Raw genomic sequence first — 22,199 nt, 5'->3', positions numbered from 1 at the left:
ATATGCTATACTATCAGTACACCATACTTTTTTTTTTTAACTGTTACACGTGTTGGTGGGAGAAAAATAATATTATGAACCAGCATATTGTATTAGCACTCTGCAGAATTATTATAATGCCAGCATATTAGAGTCTTCTACTCACCCAGAGCTAGATCTTTGAACTCTGTGAGGGAGCCTGAGGCGCAAAGCTGGTAGAAGATATGGTAGTTCCTCTCATCTTCAGCCTGCAGACATATACTGCCTTTAGTGCTAAAGGAAATGCTTTGCTCACCCAAGGAAGCTGGTGAAATGACAGGCTTGCATTGATTTAAGGCTGAAAGCTGCCCTTCCGACTCACCTGAAATACCACTCTGGACTTTTCCAACAAATATGTTCGCATGTTGGCACCAATGATGTGATACCTCTTGTCAAAGCCAATCTGGATGTATTTCCCAAAGCGACTGCTGTTGTCATTGCGAGTAGTCTTCGCATTGCCAATAGCCTGAGAGAACAAGGCATACACATATGAAAAATGCCTGAGATACTGAGAGCAGGTAAGATCAGATGACTGATGCAAGATAGGTGCATGATCTTTTTACAGCATTTAGTTGACACATGTACAATACACGCACAATACAGTAATCACTAACTGGAATATTCAGTTCATGTTGCTTTAAACCAAATAATTACTCTAAGACTGATTACCATTAATCTTCTGTTCTAAACTGTCATCGATTATTGGTAAAAATGAGAGGGATTTCTCTCTCTGCATCCTGACAGCAGCATTCTGTCATCAAGTCTTATTTCAACTAAGTAACATCACCGAGTGAGAGATTTAGTTCTCCCCTGAGCTTAGACTGGCTTCATGAAGAGCAGACTGAGACCTCTCTCTTCTTATCAGTTCAAACAGACACAGGATGACACTGTGATTTAACTACACTCCTGGAAGCTAAAGTGTGCCTGTACAGTTTTTATGGCACTGTGGTAAGGCATGTGAGACTGAGAGGGAAATTACTAAAACAACCATGGTGATACTCAGTAGCTTGGCTCTTACATGTTTAATAAGTATAGTGACCACCTGTGGCAAAGGTGCAGGGCAGCAACCCCACCAAGGTCTCAAACCCAGGTCCTACAATTGATAGACACTTGCACTGACCACAGGACCAAAGAGGCATCACACTCTCTCCTTCAGGGGGAAACGGTTTCTCACCACTCTGCCTTCCCCTGCAGGGAACCCTGGTGAGGAACCTCTACTTCACCATTCCATAGGTCCATGCAACCCTCATCATCCAGGGTCACACCTGGGTTCACACACTGGGCTTTATACCATCCTCTCACGGAGGTGGGGGGGGGTCAATGTGACAAAGGTGGAGGGTAGCAACCATACTCGAGTCTTGAACCTGGGTCCTAAAGTTAAACATATGCACTGACCACCAGACCAAAGATTTAGCAGCCACTGCGCCCATTTCACCTGCCAGAAATGACAATCCCCATCACATCACCCTCTCTCCTTCAGGGATGGCAGTCTCTGTCACCACACCACCTAATGCTGCAAATGAGTATTGGCAGTCTCATTTACTAACTGTTCTTCAAAAGAAGACCTAATCACCTCAGTGATTGATTTTGACAGGATTCACAGTTGTCAAGTGACAAAGTTGTCAAGTACCCTTAATAATAACATCAATTCTATTACTGATTAAAGCTTTATAAATCAACGGCACCTCCATGATTGGGCTGGAAGCCAGCACTTTCTCCTCTACGTTCGTGTCATTGGCTGAGCCTCCCACAGTGGCGAAGTAGCGCATGGCATACTTTGCAGAGACAGTTTTCCCAGCTCCCGACTCTCCACTCACAATGATCGACTGATTCTTCTCATCCCTGTAGGGGGCAAAGCCAACAGTCTTACAAAGGGAAAGACATCTTTCATAACTTGTGTGCCTTTAACTCTGATATATACCAACTGAAGGCACTGTAAGATAAAGCTGGTGAGAGAAATGAACTGCATGAAAACACAAGGTGCAGCCAAGTCTTATAGCTATCTCAGTCATGGTCAGTGAAAACCTATGCCAGTTTGACTTTGTTAACCACTCGTTATGGGTTAATCTAAACCTCACTTTCACACTTTGTCAAATGTCTAGTCTTAGTGAATATCTTCCATTTGACATATATCAGAAACAAAGCATATCCTTTTTCCAGTTGGAGTCCCTATGCACCAGACACAACCACACCTCTCTCTCTCTCTCCTACTGCCAGAGGGACACCAAATAGAGAAGACAAGCTCTGGAAACTCAATTCAGCTGAAATATAAGCTCACCCTAAATGACTTGCAGAAAAAGGATTCTCCCTAGACAACCTAATGAAGAGTAGATAATGCACCTTGCAATAATAAGCTTATAGAATTTTCCTGAAATTTCTACCGCTCTCAGTTTACTGTGTTGTTGTGACTCTGGCCATGTTACTGAGGACTCTGGTAGCTCTGTGGGTGCTGCTTATACTGAACTCAAACCTGTTGTGAAAATGGAATTGTCTCTTGCTTCCCACAGAAAAACAAAAAGGCATCAGCAACGAAGATGTGAGCACTCTAATTATCCACCCACTCTGTCCATTACTGAATCAACAGGGTGAACTTTGAGATGATTCAAGGAACTCACACTCAAGGTCCAACTACTGAACCAACTGAGGTGATCTGCTGGTTAATGCAATACAAATTACAGTCTCCTAAACATCCCTTATGTATTGTAAAATAAAATTTTAAAAATTGATGTGATAAAATATTGTCTTAAACCACTTTGATCCTTCATTTAATGAAGACAATATCCAATATCTATGTGAGCAGTACAACATATTGCAAACATTTATACCAGACTAAAGACTGGATTTTAAATGTTTTATGTGAAGTCAGCAACTTGAATGCACTCTACATACCTGGCCATCTGTTTATAGGCCTCCTCTGCCACTGCAAATATATGAGGGTCCATATCCCCCATATTTTGCCCGTTGTATGCATTGATGACCTCCTCTCCATAGATCTGCAGCTGCTCATAAGGATTAATTGCCACCAGTACTATACCTGGGGAGGGAGTATTGGTCTGAGTTTAGGAAAGCACCTTAAGGACAATAATAACTGGTAGTTCATTCATTATAAATATCTGTGGGATTAAAAATGAAAGTACTTTTGATAGCATATTGTACAAAGGCTTGTAAGCAATCGAACCAACAGACCAACTAGGCCTACAGAATATATTCTTTGTTCATTAGTGCTGTATTGAAAAATGTTTGTTAGTATTTAAAAATTGTAAAAAGTTTGTGTGCCATGAATATCCTCATGAACCAGAGGCTTCAGAGGAGTATTCCACTGCAGATATAATGTCTAATCATTCAGTGAGCGACATGAGTGAGTTTTAACATATTACATTATGCTGCACACGGCAATCAAAATATGAAGCTATACTACTGGTCAACTACACAATACTTCACATCTTTTCATTACAAGAATGATAATTATCTTGATTTGGGAACAGTTTATCTGGAAAGTTTTGATTCTTTATTGCTCTAATATTCTAGTATTTATCCTAGGCCTAAATGTATCATGTGACTCCCCTCCCCTCCCCAACAACAACTGGAGGTATGTAAAATAGAGTTTCTGGAGTGCATAAAGCCACTGAGAATCATTACTAATAAAATGAGCACTAAGCTTAAATCACAATGAGATAGCATGTGAAACCAAGCTGCTGGGGAGTCTTCTCTAAAAGGGCTTGTACAAGTAATGAATGATTAATGGTACTGTAGCCAGTGGTTTATGACAGACCAACTGACCAAGTTGTCACGATAAAGCACTGTTTATTAAGTACCAATGGTAACTTCCTTTCTTAAAGAGGTAATTATTTACAATGCATTTAGAAAAGAATGGGGAATTGAATTAATAACAGGATGAAACCCATAAAAGCCATTAGAAAATTTTAAATCCCTAATATTCACAGTCAAAAGTAAGACTCTAGTAAGACTCACTAGTCCCTCAGTACTAGATTCAATGTGCTTTTCCCACAAATAGCACATTAAACTATTCTCTCTGACAGGCATAGAAGGAGGAACAAGGAAGATGATATCAAAAGTGTCACTATTCACTGGTCATGTGTGTGTGTTGGAGGGGGTTTCATTCAGACCTACTGTATCAAGGAAGTTGCATGCATTGTTCTGCTCTGACATAAATCATAAACTGGAAGCTTTCAGTCAAAAAAACCAAAAAATCAGACTGAGGCAAAAATGCATTAAACACAATAAAGATGGACAAACACAAACACATTAAACATGTGCATAAAAGATGGACTGCATTAGTTTGTAAACAAAACACCCCATAAAATGTGCAATTATTTGCTGACATTTACATTTATCTGACTTTTATCGAAAGCACCTTATAATTATGACTGAGTACAACTTGAGCAATTGAGAGTAAAGGGCCTTGCTCAGGGGCCTAACAGTGGCAACTTGGCAGAGGTGGGGCTTGAACCACCGCCTTGTGTTATCCTTCACAACTGGGGCTGTCCACATTTTAAGCATATTTAAGCATTATGCTCATCTCACTGGTATCACATTGCTTTCCAATGCCATTTTTTGGCATTGAGCAGGCTCATCTGTCTCTCCTCATTATAAAACTAGCACTTCATATTAAATCATTAAGTTAGCATGCCAGATCCTAGTCTTTGGAATTCTTGAAATATGTTGGTTTTCACTTAATATTTGGTAGAAAAAGTGAAAATTTAAAGAATGTGAATGAGAGTCATCTTAACAAAGAACACTGAAAAGCTGTGTGCCTTCTTTTAGCAACCACTGGCACGTTTCTACAGACATGGACAAACTACACATGATAAAGACCAGAGCAGACAACATGGAGACATCCTCTTTGTTCACCTCCATTAAATCCTGTATGGTGAACTGCAGCAAACCTCAGATAAAAAGTTTGCTGCTAGGGGAAAGATGTGAATGATGAAAATGCATTGAAGGTAATGGGTCAGTTTTACAAATGCATATGTAGAGCGTGTACACTTTGAGAAAGCCTGAACCCAGGTCAGTTTTACAAATTGATAAGTAGAGTGTACATTTAAAAAAAAACCTGAACACGGGTCAGTTTTACAAATGGATATGTAGTGTATGTACACTTTGAATAAACCTGAACAGAGGTTGTATGATTTTAAGGTAATCTAGTGCAAATTCTTTCATGAGGAGAGAAACTAAGAGACTTACCACAGTATGTGTAAATGTGGTTGGACTCCAGGAAACGAACTTTGAGGTTATGCAGTACTGCAGGTTCGTGGAGATAGCTGAGTGCTGTGAGGTCATTCTCACCCACCAGAATGTCTGGGTTCCGAAGGAAGGGAAGTGGGTTGTCCTTGGGACCAACTGGATATTCTAATGTCTGAAGTGTAAATGTGACAGTGGCAGAGGAGGAAAGTATAACTATGAACTCTGTGATTCTTTTTCTAAACTTTCATATTTTAATCAGATTTAATCAGAATTTGGAGACATAAGATATTTTTGAAGGACAATAAAGTCATAGATAAATGCTATGGCATGCTACATTGTTATGAGAGAGGCCTCTTACACAGATTGCACATATTTGAAGACCCCCACTTCCTACCTTCTAAAACATGATCAAAAAACAAGAGACCCACGACTAGGAAGTACAATACTATACTGAATGAGGTAAGCAAGCAGCAGTGAACCTTGTTATGTTATGTATTTGTTTTAGAACATAACAGCAGTTTACTAACCAACTTTCTACTCTCTGTGGAATTTGCCCTGCATCCCTCATCAATCCAGCATTTACATTGCTTTAGAAGCTATTTAACTAATGCCTGATGGAATCATATTTACTTTTAGGAGTAGTAAAATCACTTACCGATTCATCTTCTAGTCGGAGATGCAGGATTGGATCTCCCTCTTTGTAGTCTTTGATAATCTCAGCAGGCTTCCATACTTCCTCAGGGTCAGGGATCCAGACCCGAGTGTACTAAAACACACACACACACACACACACACACACACACACACACACACACACACACACACACACACACACACACTTTTCAAAGCCTGTAACTAGATTTGGGCTAGTATTCTACAATTGATCAATGTCTGGATTGTACTAAGACTGGATCTGATTTGCTATAGCCTCTACATCTTTTAACACCTGCTGACAGTAATTCTGTAAAACAGTTCATATTACCCCCTCACTACTAAATATACACCACAGTGAATGTATGCAAAAGGAGGGAAAAACAATGAAGAAGAGAGTCAGAACTACAATGATGTATCAACTTTACCCACATTATGTGGTCTAATAATCTGCTGAGATTCAGCCCAGGGCCCAGGAGTTAATGGAAAATTCTAGGAGAGCACACCCACATAGTCAAATGAACAGTATTGCAGTGTGCTTGCCAACTTCCAAAGCCTTGCAACTGAGAACTGTATTCTGACCTAAAATGGTTACTGCAGACAGGCCAATGGAATGCAATAGGAAAAAAAGCCTAAAATTTAGAGTATTTCATTTTATATATGCCAGCTAAAGCCAACAATGATGCACACAGCCTACCTTGTAAAAATGAACCTTCCAGAATTTTTATGACACAATAAAAATAAAAAAAAAAGTATCTAAACATAATTAAAGGAGATGGTCCATCAAAGAGACAGAGGTGTGACGGCATGAAACATACGGGATGGGCAGAGCAGAACCAATTCAGCAACTTTTGAGTGTTGTCTACTGTTCATCGTTGTCTACTGAACCCTGCTGAAAATTGAAATGGGTCATGGCCCAGCTTGCTAGGAAAATGAAACAAACAAACAAAAAAGATGCTCGTCTCTCAAAAGGGGACTTGTTTGGCTCATCTTGGACAGTTGTATCTCAGTGGTTAAGGTACTGAACTAGTAATTAGAAGGTTGCCAGTTCAAGCCCCACTGCTACCAAGTTGCGGCTGTTGGGCCCCTGAGCAAGGCCCTTAACCCTCAATTGCTCAAGTTGTGTTCAGTCATAATTGTAAGTCACTTTGGACAACAGTCAGCTAAATCCGATAAATGTAATGTAAATCTTGGACATGTTCCCACCTTGTTTCTTGCTCCATTCATGTGTACTTATTAGTTAACATTACACAAGCCAAGCAGCAATATTGTTATAATTAGGCCTATGAGCCCTTTCTGTCCACAGAAAAGGGACCAGACATCATAAGGACATTGTTTCATTAGAACTAGGAGATACTAGAGGATGCTTTTGTGTAGTTGCTGTCCATTGCATAAACAACGTCACAAGACAATTTTCTATCATTAACTTTTCATCTCTGATCCCCTGTCACAGCTGCTTCAGTGAGGAGGATGGCAGGCAATCCGGCAAACAACCAACTCATAAAAATGCAAGAAAAGTCAAGCCCATTTGCAGAACTCTTCTCATCACTCACCACTCACACACTAATAAAATGTGCAAGCAAACTACACATGTGGCAGGGCTTCACAGCAGGTGAGGAGGAAAACACACCCCTCATGACCATCAGTGGTCCATATAGCCAGTGCTGTTGATGTAGCAGCAAAACAAGTCCTGATGCTGAGGAGATCTGGATAGTTAGTGAATGCATCCTTATAGTCTCTATACATTACAATTATCCAGCATGCCCAGGCAAAGAAAGAAACAAAGGTGAAAGCACACTGCTCTGTAAAAAAGACAGACAGCTACTGCAGGATGCCCGTGAAGAAGAAATTAGTACTTATCAGCCCTCCCTCCTCCTGAAAGCAAGTAAGGCCAGTACTCTCTATACATGTGAAATGTGAAAACACAGTGTTATTGGTTTCAAAAGCTGTGCTGTGGTTATATCATAAGCACAACCTCATCAAATCTGTGAAGAAAAACCCTCAATTTTCATCATCAGACACTTAAAAAATGTTTTATGGAAATTAACAATACTCAAAACAAACCATGCCACATATATTATAACTTGGGTTGAAATATCAACAGTAAAGCAACAGTAAATAAGCAATGGGTTACTTAAGTTAATGGGTTACTAACAGTTATTCACCATGACCATGATAAGAACATCCATCTATGATCAGTCATCACTGTAGCAGAACCTGTACTTCACACACTGTACTTCACACACGAGGGGAACATGTGGCATCCATGTGACATGCATACAGGTTTACACCTGGGAACGGAGCAGGCTGACTTGCTGTGAAACTTAAGATTCACCCTCCTATTAGAAACTGGGCTTCTACCCTCTTCCCCAAGGAAACAGCAGTTACTCAGCAGAGCAAGAAAATGTTTTTTTATCCTGTTTACAAGGTGGTTGATAAGGGAAATGAATCAAATGCAAATTAGCATGCCCTTTCTAAAATAATACATGTGACATCTTCACATGTACTTTAGTGATATCAATTATTGTGTTAGAGGTCATTATTTGAGCAGTTTTAAGAAATGCTGTGCATTGTACTGGGGGGGTGACAGAAGGCTTTACTCATCTTCCCAAAGATGCGCAAAGATCAAGTCTAAAATCAAAGCACCCTGTCCTAGTGTGAAATATATGAAACTACAATAAATTTGAAATCAAACTTTCACTGAGGCAGAGCATACAATGCATGTACACCGTATATCATAAATAAATCAGTAAGAATATAACACAGAGAGATCACAAAGGTCTGCATCACTCAGACCAGGCTCAGAGAGACATTGAATCTCAATTACTCATGATCCCAGCAGGTGGCTCAGCCGGAGGAGAGGTCATTGTTAGATTTTGCTTTATCAAATGGATGAGCAGTGGCACAATGTGGACAACGGTCAATAAGGTTGAGTGAACAAAGGGAGCTGCTAATCTTTAAAGGCAGCAACAGTGCCAAGTGCTTTGGGCTTCAGCTCGGAAGGACAGAGATTTAGAAGTTTCATGCAACATTGTTCCTGATGCAAACTCCTTCAGCAGGAGACCCCACAGCTTTGCACTTTTGCAGAACAACAATTTAAAAAACAAACAAACAAAATCATACAGCAAGTTTTAAAAGGCTGGACAGGCAAGCAATATGTACTAACAGCCAACATATACTGTACAGCATGTAAAGAATATGTGAAGAGGCAGATCTCCAGGAGAGGAGCTGGACATTGCTGGCTTTAATAAGTTCCAGTGTGTTGGCAGACATGCTCAGTTGTTTGCATAATACAACCACTGCGAAACATCCTCTTGGACTAACATGAATACACACCACAAACATTGTGCTCTCCGTCATGGCTGTAGACATTAGTTTAAGAAGCTGGGTATCTTTCAGAAGATTTTATTAACCTGGAAACAGTAAGAGAGGCTATTAAGTGGGATTTAAGCATGTTAAGTGTTCCAGTGAAAGTTTTGCATTCTTCTGATCATTTACCAAGAACTGGAAGAATGACCCAAAATGTAAAATATCCAATGTCCAGTTATTTAATTCACTTTCAGAGTTAAAGCAGACAGTTCCACTTTTACATTTTATGGATAAACAGCACATGTAACAGCATTATGCTCAAACAGGACAAACATGTTCCTCTCACCCCAATCATTCAGGTGTACTGACCCATGGATTGACCCATGTTTCTGAAAAAGAATGGATGATGGCCAGCCTTAAACCAAAGCATTCATAGGAAATAATTATTTCTAGTTCTGGGTCAGCATGTATTGTGCACAGGCTTATCAAAAATTATATAACTACCTGTAAAATAGCTATACCTGGTAAAGGTTGACAGAGAAATTAGGTTCTATCATAATATTGTGGGAGGTTGTCGAAGCACACTTAGAATTGTTTCTAACCGAGGGTACAGAAAGTATATACCTGTATTTACAGATCTTTCAGAGAGGCAACTTACAAATAAGGCAAGAGAACAAGATATCAGGTCCCATATCAATGAGACATCAATTTGAACTAAAGCTATAAAGAGTGATATCAAAATATTAAGATAAACTGGCAAAAGCTGCAGAATTAAGATGCCTAAAGCATCTTTGTATTCCAGGAAGTGTTCAACATCTAGGATATTGGTGTAGTACTTTGGGTGATCTAAGTATATACAGAAAGGTGAGTTGAGTTAAAGCAGGATGAAGGGCATCCATATGTGTAAACATATCTAGAACAACACTCAATCTCATTTTAGGAAACCTCCAACAGTAGAAGGAAATTTAACTGATATAAGTGAGATAATCAAATGTACATTGTGAAGCTTGTAGTCACAGAACTACTCATTGGAACCAGTTTAGGAGCCTTCGGAGGAGCTACATGGTATACTATAATAAAAGACCCAGAACATCTTACATAACTTTGCAGGTTATATCTGAAAACCTTCTTCCACTAAAATAACTGAAGTAGTCAGAAGGTTTCTTATGAGAACTTGAAAGCACCATTATCATGTTAAGTCTGCATATCACGCATTGTCTCATGCAAATTGTCCAATGTGACAGCACCAATTCATTTGATTTGTAAAACATTTTCTCACAACAGTACACCAGTCTGTTATGACAACTCCAGTAATATTTAAACTCCGTTTGCATGAACCCAGGCAACTTTGTCTTGTTTTATGTTTGTTTCCAAATTCAAGAAATTAAGGGCAGAGTGACAGGAGATAACAGAATGGAATACATGTAAACCTCTTTACAAAACACTTCCAAACTAATGTATGCATTTATTTAAATTGGGAATATTTCTTAATTTTCATTTAATAGTCCTAATTCTCATCAGAGAAATGGTTTTAAAAATACTTAAATACAGCCTTTCATTGCTTTTTAGTTAAATTAGACTTGTCAGTATGTACTCAAGGAGACATAGTATATACAGTCATATTTTGTAAACCTAAATACAAAGGAAAGCCCTATACTAATCACAAGAATCTCATCTGTCAAATCACACTGTCCTAGTCTCCTCTTTAAACAATGACTTCAATTACAATGTGGCAGTACATGTTTGTCAGAAGTATTACCAGGGGAAATAAGTCACTCTTACAGGTATGTGCAGTGTTACAGTTATGTACAGCCTACAGGTATGTGCAGATTTAATCTGTCACTTACTATGTAATATGTATGCACATATTGCTTCCAATAGTTGACTTTTTGGTAAACTCCTTTAATGTTACTATGTAGAGTTGGGGTCCTGCTAGTCCTGCTACTAATCTTGATTATAACAGTGAATTCATAATTTGGGACTGGCACAAACTCTAAATCTAGGTCTGCAGTGGGGGTTTGGTATACTGTGAATTTTACCAAGCATAGGCATAATGGTAGAAATACTTAAGACACCTAAAAGTGACGGGGGAAGTTGGTGTTACTCTCCTAGATTCAATCTAGCTGGAGGAACTGAACCATGGTGGGGCCGGATATGCAGTCAATTCCATTTTCATTTTGAAATCTGATGTCTGACTTTTGAAACGTGGTTAGATTTCCCCTAATGCAAGATAAGGGCAGTTTCACTGGTCAAAACTGGCAAACCATTCTGACTGACTGACAGATGTGTTGTTGCTCAGAAAATATGACACCAAAGAAAAGGAAATTCAAGAGCAAGAACACAAAAAGGTTCCCAGGCATTAAGGACAAACATACACAATTTTTTTTTTTTTTTACATTTACAGCATTTAGCTGATGCTTTTATCCAAAGCAATTTACAATTATGACTGAATACAACTTGAACAATTGAGGGTTAAGGGCCTTGCTCAGGGGCCCAACAGTGACAACTTGGCAGGAGTGGGGCTTGATCTGATTACAAGTCAAGTACCTTAACCACTGAGCTACCACTGCCCATATTCACTCATATTGCTTGCATGTGAGAATAGACATAAAAGAAAAGTAAATCTGTTAGAGGGTCGATTGAATTATACTGTATTCTCAGACTCCTATGCAAAGGGAATGTAGGATCTGGAAGACCTGGACCTCATCACAAGGACTGTGAGTAAAACTCCAATTATCAAACAGTAAAACACACCTCAAAAACAATACATTTCTCACTACCATTATAGTGAAACCTCTACTATAGTGTAACTTCTACATGTTAGCCAGAATGTGTCAGACATATACAAGACATTGAGGAAGATTTTAGATTTTTAAGTAGCATGTTCCAGATTGTGCTTCTTTCTTTAGTATTATGATCAGATCCATTTAAGTGTCTCCATCGGGACATTCTCATCATACAAAAACAATCTAAGCAGTAGAGTTAAAAACAATATTCATTGGCATCTTCCCATACATCTCTTTCTCCTACTTTCCCCCACTTTGTTCAAAAGTCATTCTAAACCAACCATTAGCACCCACGTTCAGTTGTCAAGAGGACAGTGGGAGTATTCATTTCTATTCAGTGAGTCACATACTCCCTACACCACCATAGGTCCATATTATTCTTGTGCAACATAGTAATCAAGACCACAGATTAATAATATGAGAAACCTGATGTTGTGGAAGGGAAGTAGCTGAATAGAGGAAGAGAAAACCTGCACTACAGGTTTTTTTTAAGTGTCATTCTTCCTGTCAGGAACAAGGCTCAAGGCTTCTATGAATAAGAATATAACTTCAAAGGTAAAGTTAAAGGCTTTATCAACAATAACCACTCTTCTGAAGATGTAAGTAGAACAAAGCCTTTGACATCACTAGTGTGAACTAGTACATAAAACTACACATTGCTGATAATGATGCAAAATAAAAAAATTAATAAATTATGTAGTAATAATGGTCAGGAGGAAGAAATGAGATTTCAGAACCTCATGGTTCATTATTTTCACTAGTATTCTGTTATTTACATATAGGTATGGTGGGAATGTCCAGACAGAAACTTTATTTCCATTCCTGTGCTCTCCTAGCCACACCCAGCAGTATGTCAGCATAGTGACAATGCCCTTAGGTTCAGAGACACTGGGTGTGTCCTAGAAGAAGTGCTGACTATTTTCTCCTGTGATCTTCAGACCATCCACTAAGAATGACTTTGTGGTGACATGTGATACCACTAACCTTCTCCTAACGTGCCAATACTGCACATCTTTTGCTTTGTTTAACAGGCAAACTTTCTTGAAGTAAATGCTTGCTGTAGAAGTAACCTTTTATCTATCATATTATGACTTTTTGACTGCAGACCTGATGAAGCAAACATCTGCACAATATTATCTTTCATTTGGATGTGACTTTTCAAAGCACAAATGTGCAAGTAGCAATCATACCCTCTGTTAGTTCCCCAAAAAGCCACTTGTGCTCACAAAGTATTAAACTGTAGATGTACTGAGTTACTGCTGAGACATCTGCCCAAAATAAAGGGAGATCCTGTTCAAAATAGGTGTTGATTAAAAGTAGTTTAAAGTAGTGCTGTCTAGCATTTTCGGTTTCTGGCATGAAAGGGACCTGAATGACGTAAACTCAGCCATGCGTGATAGATCCAGCCTCAGTGGGGGAGGGAGAGCATACACACCTGGCTCTAAGCTCCACTCCCACTGGACCTATGCTACTTGTTTATCTACTTTTCTGTATCTTGGCTTTGTATCAGTCTTTTTTAACCACCCTACTGGAAACTTTGTTATTTTTACAATGACAACTTGACAAATGAAACTGATTCACAACTTGTCTTTTTGACCAAATTTGAGACATCTTGGAGCACAAATGTCTTTTAGGAAATGTATGGCTAGGAAGAAGATTGTTGTTTTCTCAGGATTCTGTTGGGGGAGTTCACCATAAGAATATATTTATGGAGGATAAGGTACACCATGCCACAAACTAACCCCATTCTAATATGCCTGTGTATCATTACAAAATACTACCCAATAACAGGAAAGCAGTGACAACTTGGGTTACATGCACACTGTTCACAAACTTGGTAATTCAATAACTGGATTTAATTTTATGTCTGTGGCAAAAGAAACCAAGGTTGCTAAGGCAGCCATATCTGTATACATGTGTGCATATATATTGATTAAAAGAAGCCAGCTGGTCAAAGCCATCCTAAACAAAACAGATGGACTTCTGGATTTGCTACCTCCACTTTGGATTAGATTACTAAGAAGATCATTATTTATGATTAAGCACTACATGAGAAATGAGGATTTATAGTTTTAGCATTTATAACTGCCTTCACATGGCTAAATATTACATCTGCCATCTTCAGATAAGGATAGGCATTTTGAAGCCTGAAAACAGACTTGTATCTTAACACAATAAAGTATATCTTTGTTATAAATAAATATCGGCAGGGTTGCCATATTGACACCACAGTTATTCTTGTAATCATGGAAAGATCTAGTAAGTCAGCAGAAGCCACCATGAAATGACAGTAGGCATATACAGTACCCTGGGCTAACTGGAGGCTGAGTTCTATTCGCCACGTGTCCTATGCTAAGAACTTCTACTAAATGCAGTAAACTACAATTTTCTGGGAACTCGGTATGAAAGCTACTCATGCACTTTCAAGTAAGGCAGTACAGTTCTTAAAAGTAAGGTTGATTAGGCCTAGCTTCAGAATACCATGATCAGGAGTGTGATTAAAAAATTGTACTTCAAAAGAGTACCAGCATTCATGCATTCAACTGTGATTTGAAAGATTAGTTTTTGCTCCTACAAACATGTATAATTCGACAGATTAGCTAATCACTGCTTCTAACTTGAAATACTTGCTTGTGGTATGACAGGCATACTGCTAAATGAAAGCTTATCAAATCACACATAGTTTGACAGTTTAATTAATTAGAGGTCAAAAATGTATTAAAATATGTTTAATTCTGCAGCCAGTTTTGACTGTCCCATCAAGCGAACCATATAGTAAAATAAGTTACTGCTAGTATTTAAACATTGTTGTGTATGCCCAATATTTAAATTATTAATTCAATATTTTGTTAAATTTCAAAAACAAGAAGATAAATGATCTTCCCCCCCCCCCCCCCCATTTCCAATTAACAGAAACAATGCAGAACGGATCAGGTCATGTGTAAAATCTTTAGCCTTACAAAAATATAAGTCATGCAGAGCAGAGCCCTTCTTAATTGCTTAAGTAATTTCAATAATACGGGGAAAAATACTGCAGTAATACAAGAGTTTTTCGTAAATCCTGATATAAAATGGCACATTGATTCAACTGTATTTAATAATGATGCTGACATTTCAAATTAAAACCACATTGTACATTTATCATGTCCATGGACTAGTCCACCTGCTGTGACAGTGTCTCGATCCTAATTCGAGATGTAATAAAGTATTTGTGTACGCTAAACACTTTATACAACATAACAATAATTCATATGCCCATGCCCTGAACTTATCTTTGCTACTGATAATTATTCGCAAATAAGTAGTCTGCCCATTATAGTTAGGATACAAGTTACGCAGCCTGTCGTGAACACCGAAACTATTGGTGGACAGACCGAAACTACCTTAACGTTACCTGTATAGGTTACCTGCTCATAGTATGTTACTGCTGCAAAAGGAAGTTATAGTTGTTAAAGATGTAAATATATTTATGAGAACTATTTTCTAAAATATGCTGTAAAAAAAATAATTCCACTGTAACTCATCATCAGCCTAATAAAGGTAACCTAACTACATCCTACGATTACGCGAGATAGAAATGTTTAGAAATTGGTGTTATACGGCTAAATCTAACTAGCTAGCCAGCTAACCTAGTTTAGTTAAGATAGCTAACTTGGAAGTAGAAATATCCTAGCTAGCTAGCCAGAGACTGCAATGTTTGGAAAAGTTGCATTTGTACAAAATGTATGTATGGTAATAATACACATTATTAAAGGAAATTTAAAGATCGCCACGAATACCTAACAAGAAACTCACCTTGGTGAAGAGTTCGTTTACTGACATGGTCCCAAAAGAGCTCCAACTACATTAACAGGCTGACTTTATAACTACCTTTCCGTTTAAAAATAGTAGGTAATATTTTCTTCAGTTTATATAATCGACGTTACACGTCTCGTGTCCATTCCGTGCCATAAATCCTGTTTGCGTTAATAATTCCAGATTTGTGTTAATCTTACAGCAACAACCATGCTAGGCCCTTAGCCGTTTAGGACTGACCCTCGCCTGTTCATGGCAGGTGTCTTTTCCGTCTTTTTCCATTATTTGAGGAGTTAAGAAACCTGCTCTTTACCTCTTAAACCGCTTTTCTAATACACTCTCTGGGATAAAATAAACTTGTTTTCCACCAAAGAGCAAAAACTGTTCGAAGACCTACTTCGATAAATAATCTAGAAGAACAATTGGACATAAATCTATTGTAAGTTCCTTTATTCCATTCCCGTATCCACAGACTCTGCTACTGACTGTGAAGGTACAGCGGCGTGTACCTGCCAAACGCGGTCAAACCGATACCGATACCGAGAGTGACGACTTCAGGCAAATCGGCGCACTGCATTACAGTGCAGCAGTTGAAACATCGAGTTTTCGAGGAAAAATATACAGTACCAGTTTTATGCAGTAAGTCATGAAACCACATTTCCACTACGGCGTTTTAGGGCAACTATTTAAAAAAATGAACAGTAGATTTTGAGAATAAAGTCATAATATTTCGAGATACAAAGCCGTACGGGATCACATTTGGAGAATAAAATCGTAATATTTCAAGAATAAAGTCGTTTTTTTAGAATAAAAAGATAATATTACGAGAAAATTGTATTTATGTTTCGCCAATAAAGTCGTAAAGTTACAAGAACAAAGTGGTGATATTTCGAGGATTAATTGGACTAATTTGTTGTTGGGGAGGCTGCAGGGAAGCACGGACGAAAGTTCCCACTCATGAATTATCATGCGGCCTGCTTTTGCTGTTATTAGTTACCTTTATTTTTGTCATGAATTTTAGTGTTAAATATTTTGTGTATGTAATACTTGAGTCTATCCCTTATTCTCCTACAAATCGACACCATATATATTAAGTTATTTAAATTTTTATTTCGTCAGGTCTCGAATGCAGATAATTATAAGCACGTCATTTATGTTACTTTAATTTACGACACAGAATCTTAGAAAGTGACCTCAGCTCTTAGGACAGACAGGCCCTTGACTAGCTAATTATCAATCTTTCCATGAGCTGGAGTGTGTGGACATTAAATTGCATTGTTTCAATGGCGACAAAAGGCCTAAGCCCAGGAGGGAGGCTTTCATCAATAATTTTTTTTCCCCCTTTCCTTCCTTCTTTCAGTCTTTGCTTCTGATGGATATTTGTTCATCTTAGTGTTACAGAAAAAAATCAGGTATAAAACGTTTACAATATATGATAGACTCCTATAAGAGTGGAGTTCACCATTGCAAACTGGGAGGTAATTAAAAAGCTACTTGGTTCAAAATTATGATATGCTATGGTACTAGGGCTTTTTTATCATTTCATATTATGTCATTTTTATGAATCATAAAAGAAAGATTAATCTCAGCAAGGTTAACAAGTTCAAGTCAAGCTCAATGTATCTTATTTTTACTCCCTCACTAGAATCTCTACAGTGATCTTGTGTCACATTAGACACAAGCAACACAAACCAACTTGAGTTCTGTATCCAGCTCAGAAACAATTAGACTATTACAATAGTAAAATAGAATTCTCTAGTACAGGTTGATTTACCTTGACATACAGCTCATATTCAGTCACCATGCTCTCTTCTCCTTTTAAGTGAAGACAGTATCAATATCCACAAAAGAAATGTTCTAAAGAACTAATTTAAAATGCACTTTACAATTTCTCTTTCTTCTCATTTCATCTTTAAATGGATAATACAGAGCACTCAGATAAGAGAGTTGTAAACTTTATGCTGAGACTGAACTAACTATTGCAGACTCATACAAGGACTTGAGTAAAAGCCTGTGGGAAAATAGGAGGAGGCACAACCAGCATCAGTCAATCTGCTCCACTCCCAAAACACACCTTCATCAGGTATGGGGTGTAGAAGTCTTTAACATGCCAAAGCTGTCAAGCCTTGACAAACAAAAAGTGTTGCACTTGCAGTAATTATTTGAGCAAGCATGCTGTTGGATAAGAGCCTATTGTCAGATTACATCATATACTGCAGCACTGTGATTCATGTTCCTGAGGAACATTATTTAGTGCACTGAACATGATTATAGCATTCCCTGTCAAGGTTAGTGGAAGTACTTATAAATTTCTAAATACAAATTTAAAACTAAAGTCTAATAACACATGCAGTAAGGTATGTGTGGGTAGGCCTGTCTCACAGCAACAGCAGGGTGTTACACATTGTTGACATTAACATGAGCAAAGGTTGCTACAGAAGACATGACTTAACTTAGAGTGTCACAATAACTCATTGGTTAAATAAGGAGAACACTTACATAAAATATCTCAAGAAATTCACTGATTTGACAGAGGTGTATTTAATTTAACCCCAAATAATTCACCTCATCAACGTCTTGTCAGTCAAGTCGGACAAGTTTAGCAAATACAGGTTCTTTAGCTATGCACATGAACATACTGCAGTATAATCCAAAAGTAAATGCAGCTTTGATCATCACCTTTCTTGAGTCTCGAAGGAAAGCAGGACATTTGTTTTTCATATAATTACTTAACTCTGAGTGGTCAGACTTTTTTTTGGGGGGGGGGGGGGGGGGGGGGATGCCTATTCCTGTTTTGACCTCATCTGAATCCAGCTAATTTGTCTTGCTATATTTTGATATGTATTTTTTGCTGAATTTCTTTGTTTTTATTTTCTAGACACATCAGTCAAAAATAGTGCAAGAGCTTGCTGATAATACTTTATTCATTTTTCGCTTTTTAGAGCAATTACAATATTGTTAGAAATAAACATACCATCTTGATACGTTTAACGTGAGGTTGGTCGATCCCTTCTCCTGAAGGGGTGAACTGCAGTGCTATTGGCGACAGGCCTGGATAGGATGTCCTGCATCTTCTGATTGTACTTCTCTTGGTAGAGCAGGCCCATCTGGAACTCCTTCTCCTTCTCAGCCTGTTCTGCCTCACGCAGATGCTGCTGATGCAAAATCTGAGACAACAAGTCAGCTTGGTATTCCTGACGGGCATCCCTGACACTGTGGAACAGTGGACCATTATATTAATTACTTGAGTATGTGCAAAGTGGAAAAAAAGAAACAGTGAGAAAGAGTGAGGGAGAGAACGAATGGTGATAGTTTTGAATGAAACGCACCGGGTCTTTTCTTGTTCATCCAACAGTTTGTTTTGCTGGAGTTTACTGTTCAGCTCATCTCTTTCTTTAGCAAGTTCAGCCTGTTTCTGATTATTCCATTGCACTGAAGCGTAAATACCAAAAAAGAAAGAAAAAACAAATATCTCTAAACTCTCTAACAAGCAAAGAATAAGAGATAAGTTATAATAGCTTAACCATAATGTAAAATGGCTAGTTTTTAGTTTAAGGGCATAACCAAACTCCTGATTAAAGCAAATGTGTAGCAGTCAGTGCCAGCTCAGCTTTTATCTATCCTATTTGGATATGCCAGCAATAGAGATTTCTTAATTTTTCAGTAATTGTTTTTTTCTCAGTTATATTATCTACAAATCCCTGAAGCATATTCATCATTTCAAATTTCTCTGTTTCTCTTAAGTACTTTATACTGTTCAAATATCTGATGAGAATATTCTTCCTTACACTTTTGCTGGATCTGTAAATGCAGGGTCTGCAGCACATCTTTCATGAGTCCATCTCTGGCTTCTTTCTCCAGTCGCCACTGCTCTGCCCTGTGGGCCCAGGTCTTCTGGAGCTCAGCCTCAATCACCTGCTCAGTCTCCGCTTCCTGACGCTTCTGCTCCTCCAGCTGCTCCGCCAGGTACTGACGATACTTCCGCTGCTCCTCCCGTAGTTCCAGCTACTCAACATCAACAGCACATTCTTTTGCTAGCATTTCTGTTCACATCTGTTATAAATGACTTGTGATTGAACAGATTACGGTTTAAATTAAAAGGTCTCACTTTGCCACACTATATCTCTGACAGGTCTCGATCATCATCTTACTTACCCAAACTCTTCTCTTCTCACCACAAACTAAACTCCAGGCTTCACTTTTACATAATGTTTTATGTGCAAAACCATACCTTCCTGAGTGTCTCCCCCTTTTTCTCATCATTCTCTTGTGCCAGCAGCTTCTCCAGGATGCTCATGTCCAGGGCCAGCTCTTCCTGCTGCTCCCGCACCACACGCTTCATCTTCAGCCTCAGCGAGCGGTCCAGCTGCCTGCGGCGGCTCTCCTGACTCAGCAGCTTGTGCCTGTGCTCACGCTGTTCCTCCAGACGCAGTGCTTCCCTCTGCTCACACTGTATGCCACAAGCACACAGGCTTCAGCATATAAAGAGTATTACAGTTGCATTATTATGCATTATATGCATTACTCAGTAGACATATCATTTGGAGGACTGCAGCGATTAGTGTCTAATTTGCTAGTTTGTGGTTATCACAGTAATTGTTTTGCACCAGTAGCTGAGCCTCTTCCTCTTTAAGATGCTTGGCCTGCAGCCGCTGTTGCTTCACTGCCTCCATCTGAGCTCGCAGGAAAGCCAGCTGCTGAAGGTTGCTTTCTTGTTGCCGCTGGACCTCATGGTTATTGCGCTCCTCTTTGGCCAGTCGATCATTCTCCCACAGCTGGGCAAACAGCAGCTCTTCTTCCCGTCGCAGGCGAGATGTCTCCTCCTGTGTACGGATCTGTGTAGCACGCTCCGCACAGACCTCGCCCTGTCTGCGGTGCATCTGCAAAGCACGCAGCTCTTCACTCCGCTCGCTGAAACACAGGAGAATGGGACGTACAGGAATTATCTTATGAAATAGGTCTAATTAATGAAAGGTAGTCTAATATCCCTTTCACTTAATAGGAATTGCAACAACTGTATTTATTTTATCTCTGAGTAAGCAGTGTAAGATGCATTTTGTGTTTCTTCTTTTAAGTTGGTAGGATAGTGATATTTGCTATGTAGAAAGATTGTTTTTGCTACCTGAATAGCTGATCAAGCTTGTCAGCAACAAATTTCTGTCTCTCCATCTCCCTTTTCTCTAGAAGATACTTTGCTCTCTCACGCATTTTAGCTTGCTTCTCAAGCACAGTCTCTTTGCTCGCTTTCATTTCTCTCAGATATTCTCTCTCCTCATTTTCCAGCATCTCACGCAGCCTGCAAAGAAGGACAGGGGAAGTGATAATGTTCTAATTTTTAAAAAATCCTATCCTATGCAATGTAAAAATGAAATGACTGGAAAACCTGTCTCTCCTTTCATCAATGCTTATTTGGTATTGTTCCATGGCCTCCTGCACACGCCTGTCAATAGTGGCCGATACCATCTGCCGTTCAGTATTTCTTTCCCAGAGCATTCTGAAATCACAGGCGCTTTGGTCCTTAGTAAACGCCAACACATTGTTCCGAGCAGCCTCCTGTTTCCGCCGTTCCAGAATAAGGTAATCAGAAGGCCTGGATGAGGGATAGCGTGCTCTCTAGAAAATGTGAATAACAAAAAAAAAACAAACAAACAAACAAAAAAACAACTAAGTACCACTAATAGCATACTATATTTTTTTAAAAGTTGCAGAAATATCAGTGTGGTAAAAAAAAAAAAAAAGCAAACACGACCACCAGAAATGTAATTACATCGTGGCCCATATTTTTACACTGGTAAAGCTACGTATGTGTAAATACCCTTCTTGTTGATTGTGATCCTGCATGAAGTTATGTTAATTTTATCCATACAAATGGCCCGATATTTTATAGTCTAACTAGCCAGTCTTATAGTAAACTAAGTAGTTTTCTAGGTTAGCTAGCTTAACCAACATCTCTGAAAGACGAAAAGCTGGTCACAATGTCATCTTACCACTGCCACTGAATGAGGGGTGGGTCCAGTGAATTCTCGACACTGCGTTCTGTTTCTCTGACCGATCAACATATTTGACCCAAACCTCGGTCTCAAAGGCAATATATCGCATTGACCAACTGTCTTTGAAGTCAACGGAGGAAAAGATCTCATTCATCAACCACATCTGTTTACGGAACCACTCCGTGGTTCCTACGGCAACAACAGGGCACGTGAACCTGCTGGCTTTTAATGTTTTAACTGAAAGTGTCAATCAACGATGTTTCATGAAGCCTATTAAAAATAAGTATTTAAAATTTAACCGTAACAATTTTAAAACAGCGTTGCCGTTTTGGGGTGTTAAACGTTTACTTTGCTCTTTTGTTGTTGTCATCGTTTTGTTTTCAAAATAAGAGTACTAAATACAGATTTAAAGCAATGATTTAATAATTTGTTATACTTGAAGTGT

The 22,199-nt window shown here is 38.7% G+C and overlaps 2 protein-coding genes across 3 annotated transcripts in view; both read right to left on the bottom strand.

Moving 5' to 3' along the window:
• Positions 1-15,991, bottom strand: part of myo5b (myosin VB) — a 37,346-nt gene extending 21,355 nt beyond the window's left edge. Inside the window, exons 1-7 of the mRNA XM_027006582.2 lie at positions 15,765-15,991; positions 5,879-5,989; positions 5,224-5,395; positions 2,908-3,052; positions 1,704-1,860; positions 341-484; positions 146-227 (exon numbers count right to left, since the gene is read on the bottom strand). Of these exons, the coding sequence (XP_026862383.2) occupies positions 146-227; positions 341-484; positions 1,704-1,860; positions 2,908-3,052; positions 5,224-5,395; positions 5,879-5,989; positions 15,765-15,791 (838 nt within the window). The 5' untranslated portion in view covers positions 15,792-15,991. The remainder of the gene's footprint in view (positions 1-145; positions 228-340; positions 485-1,703; positions 1,861-2,907; positions 3,053-5,223; positions 5,396-5,878; positions 5,990-15,764) is intronic.
• A 2,689-nt stretch (positions 15,992-18,680) lies between these two features.
• On the bottom strand, positions 18,681-21,986 carry cfap53 (cilia and flagella associated protein 53). 2 transcript variants are annotated; one of them, XM_027003853.2, is made up of 8 exons: positions 21,752-21,986; positions 21,148-21,377; positions 20,887-21,060; positions 20,372-20,675; positions 19,996-20,214; positions 19,553-19,769; positions 19,094-19,196; positions 18,681-18,977 (listed from the first exon to the last, which is right to left on the bottom strand). In XM_027003853.2, the coding sequence occupies exons 1-8, from the start codon at positions 21,902-21,904 to the stop codon at positions 18,752-18,754; spliced, it is 1,626 nt and encodes a 541-aa protein (XP_026859654.2). In that variant the 5' UTR covers positions 21,905-21,986; the 3' UTR covers positions 18,681-18,751. The 2 variants fall into 2 exon arrangements, with proteins under 2 accessions (XP_026859654.2, XP_026859664.2); XM_027003863.2 differs by having other exon boundaries at positions 18,681-18,931.
• Positions 21,987-22,199: the final 213 nt, after the last annotated feature.

The sequence above is a fragment of the Electrophorus electricus genome, chromosome 6 (assembly GCF_013358815.1).
Source record: "Electrophorus electricus isolate fEleEle1 chromosome 6, fEleEle1.pri, whole genome shotgun sequence".
NCBI lineage: Eukaryota > Metazoa > Chordata > Actinopteri > Gymnotiformes > Gymnotidae > Electrophorus > Electrophorus electricus.
The sequence above is the reverse complement of the archived record's forward strand: the minus strand, read 5'-3'. Positions and strand labels throughout refer to the sequence as shown.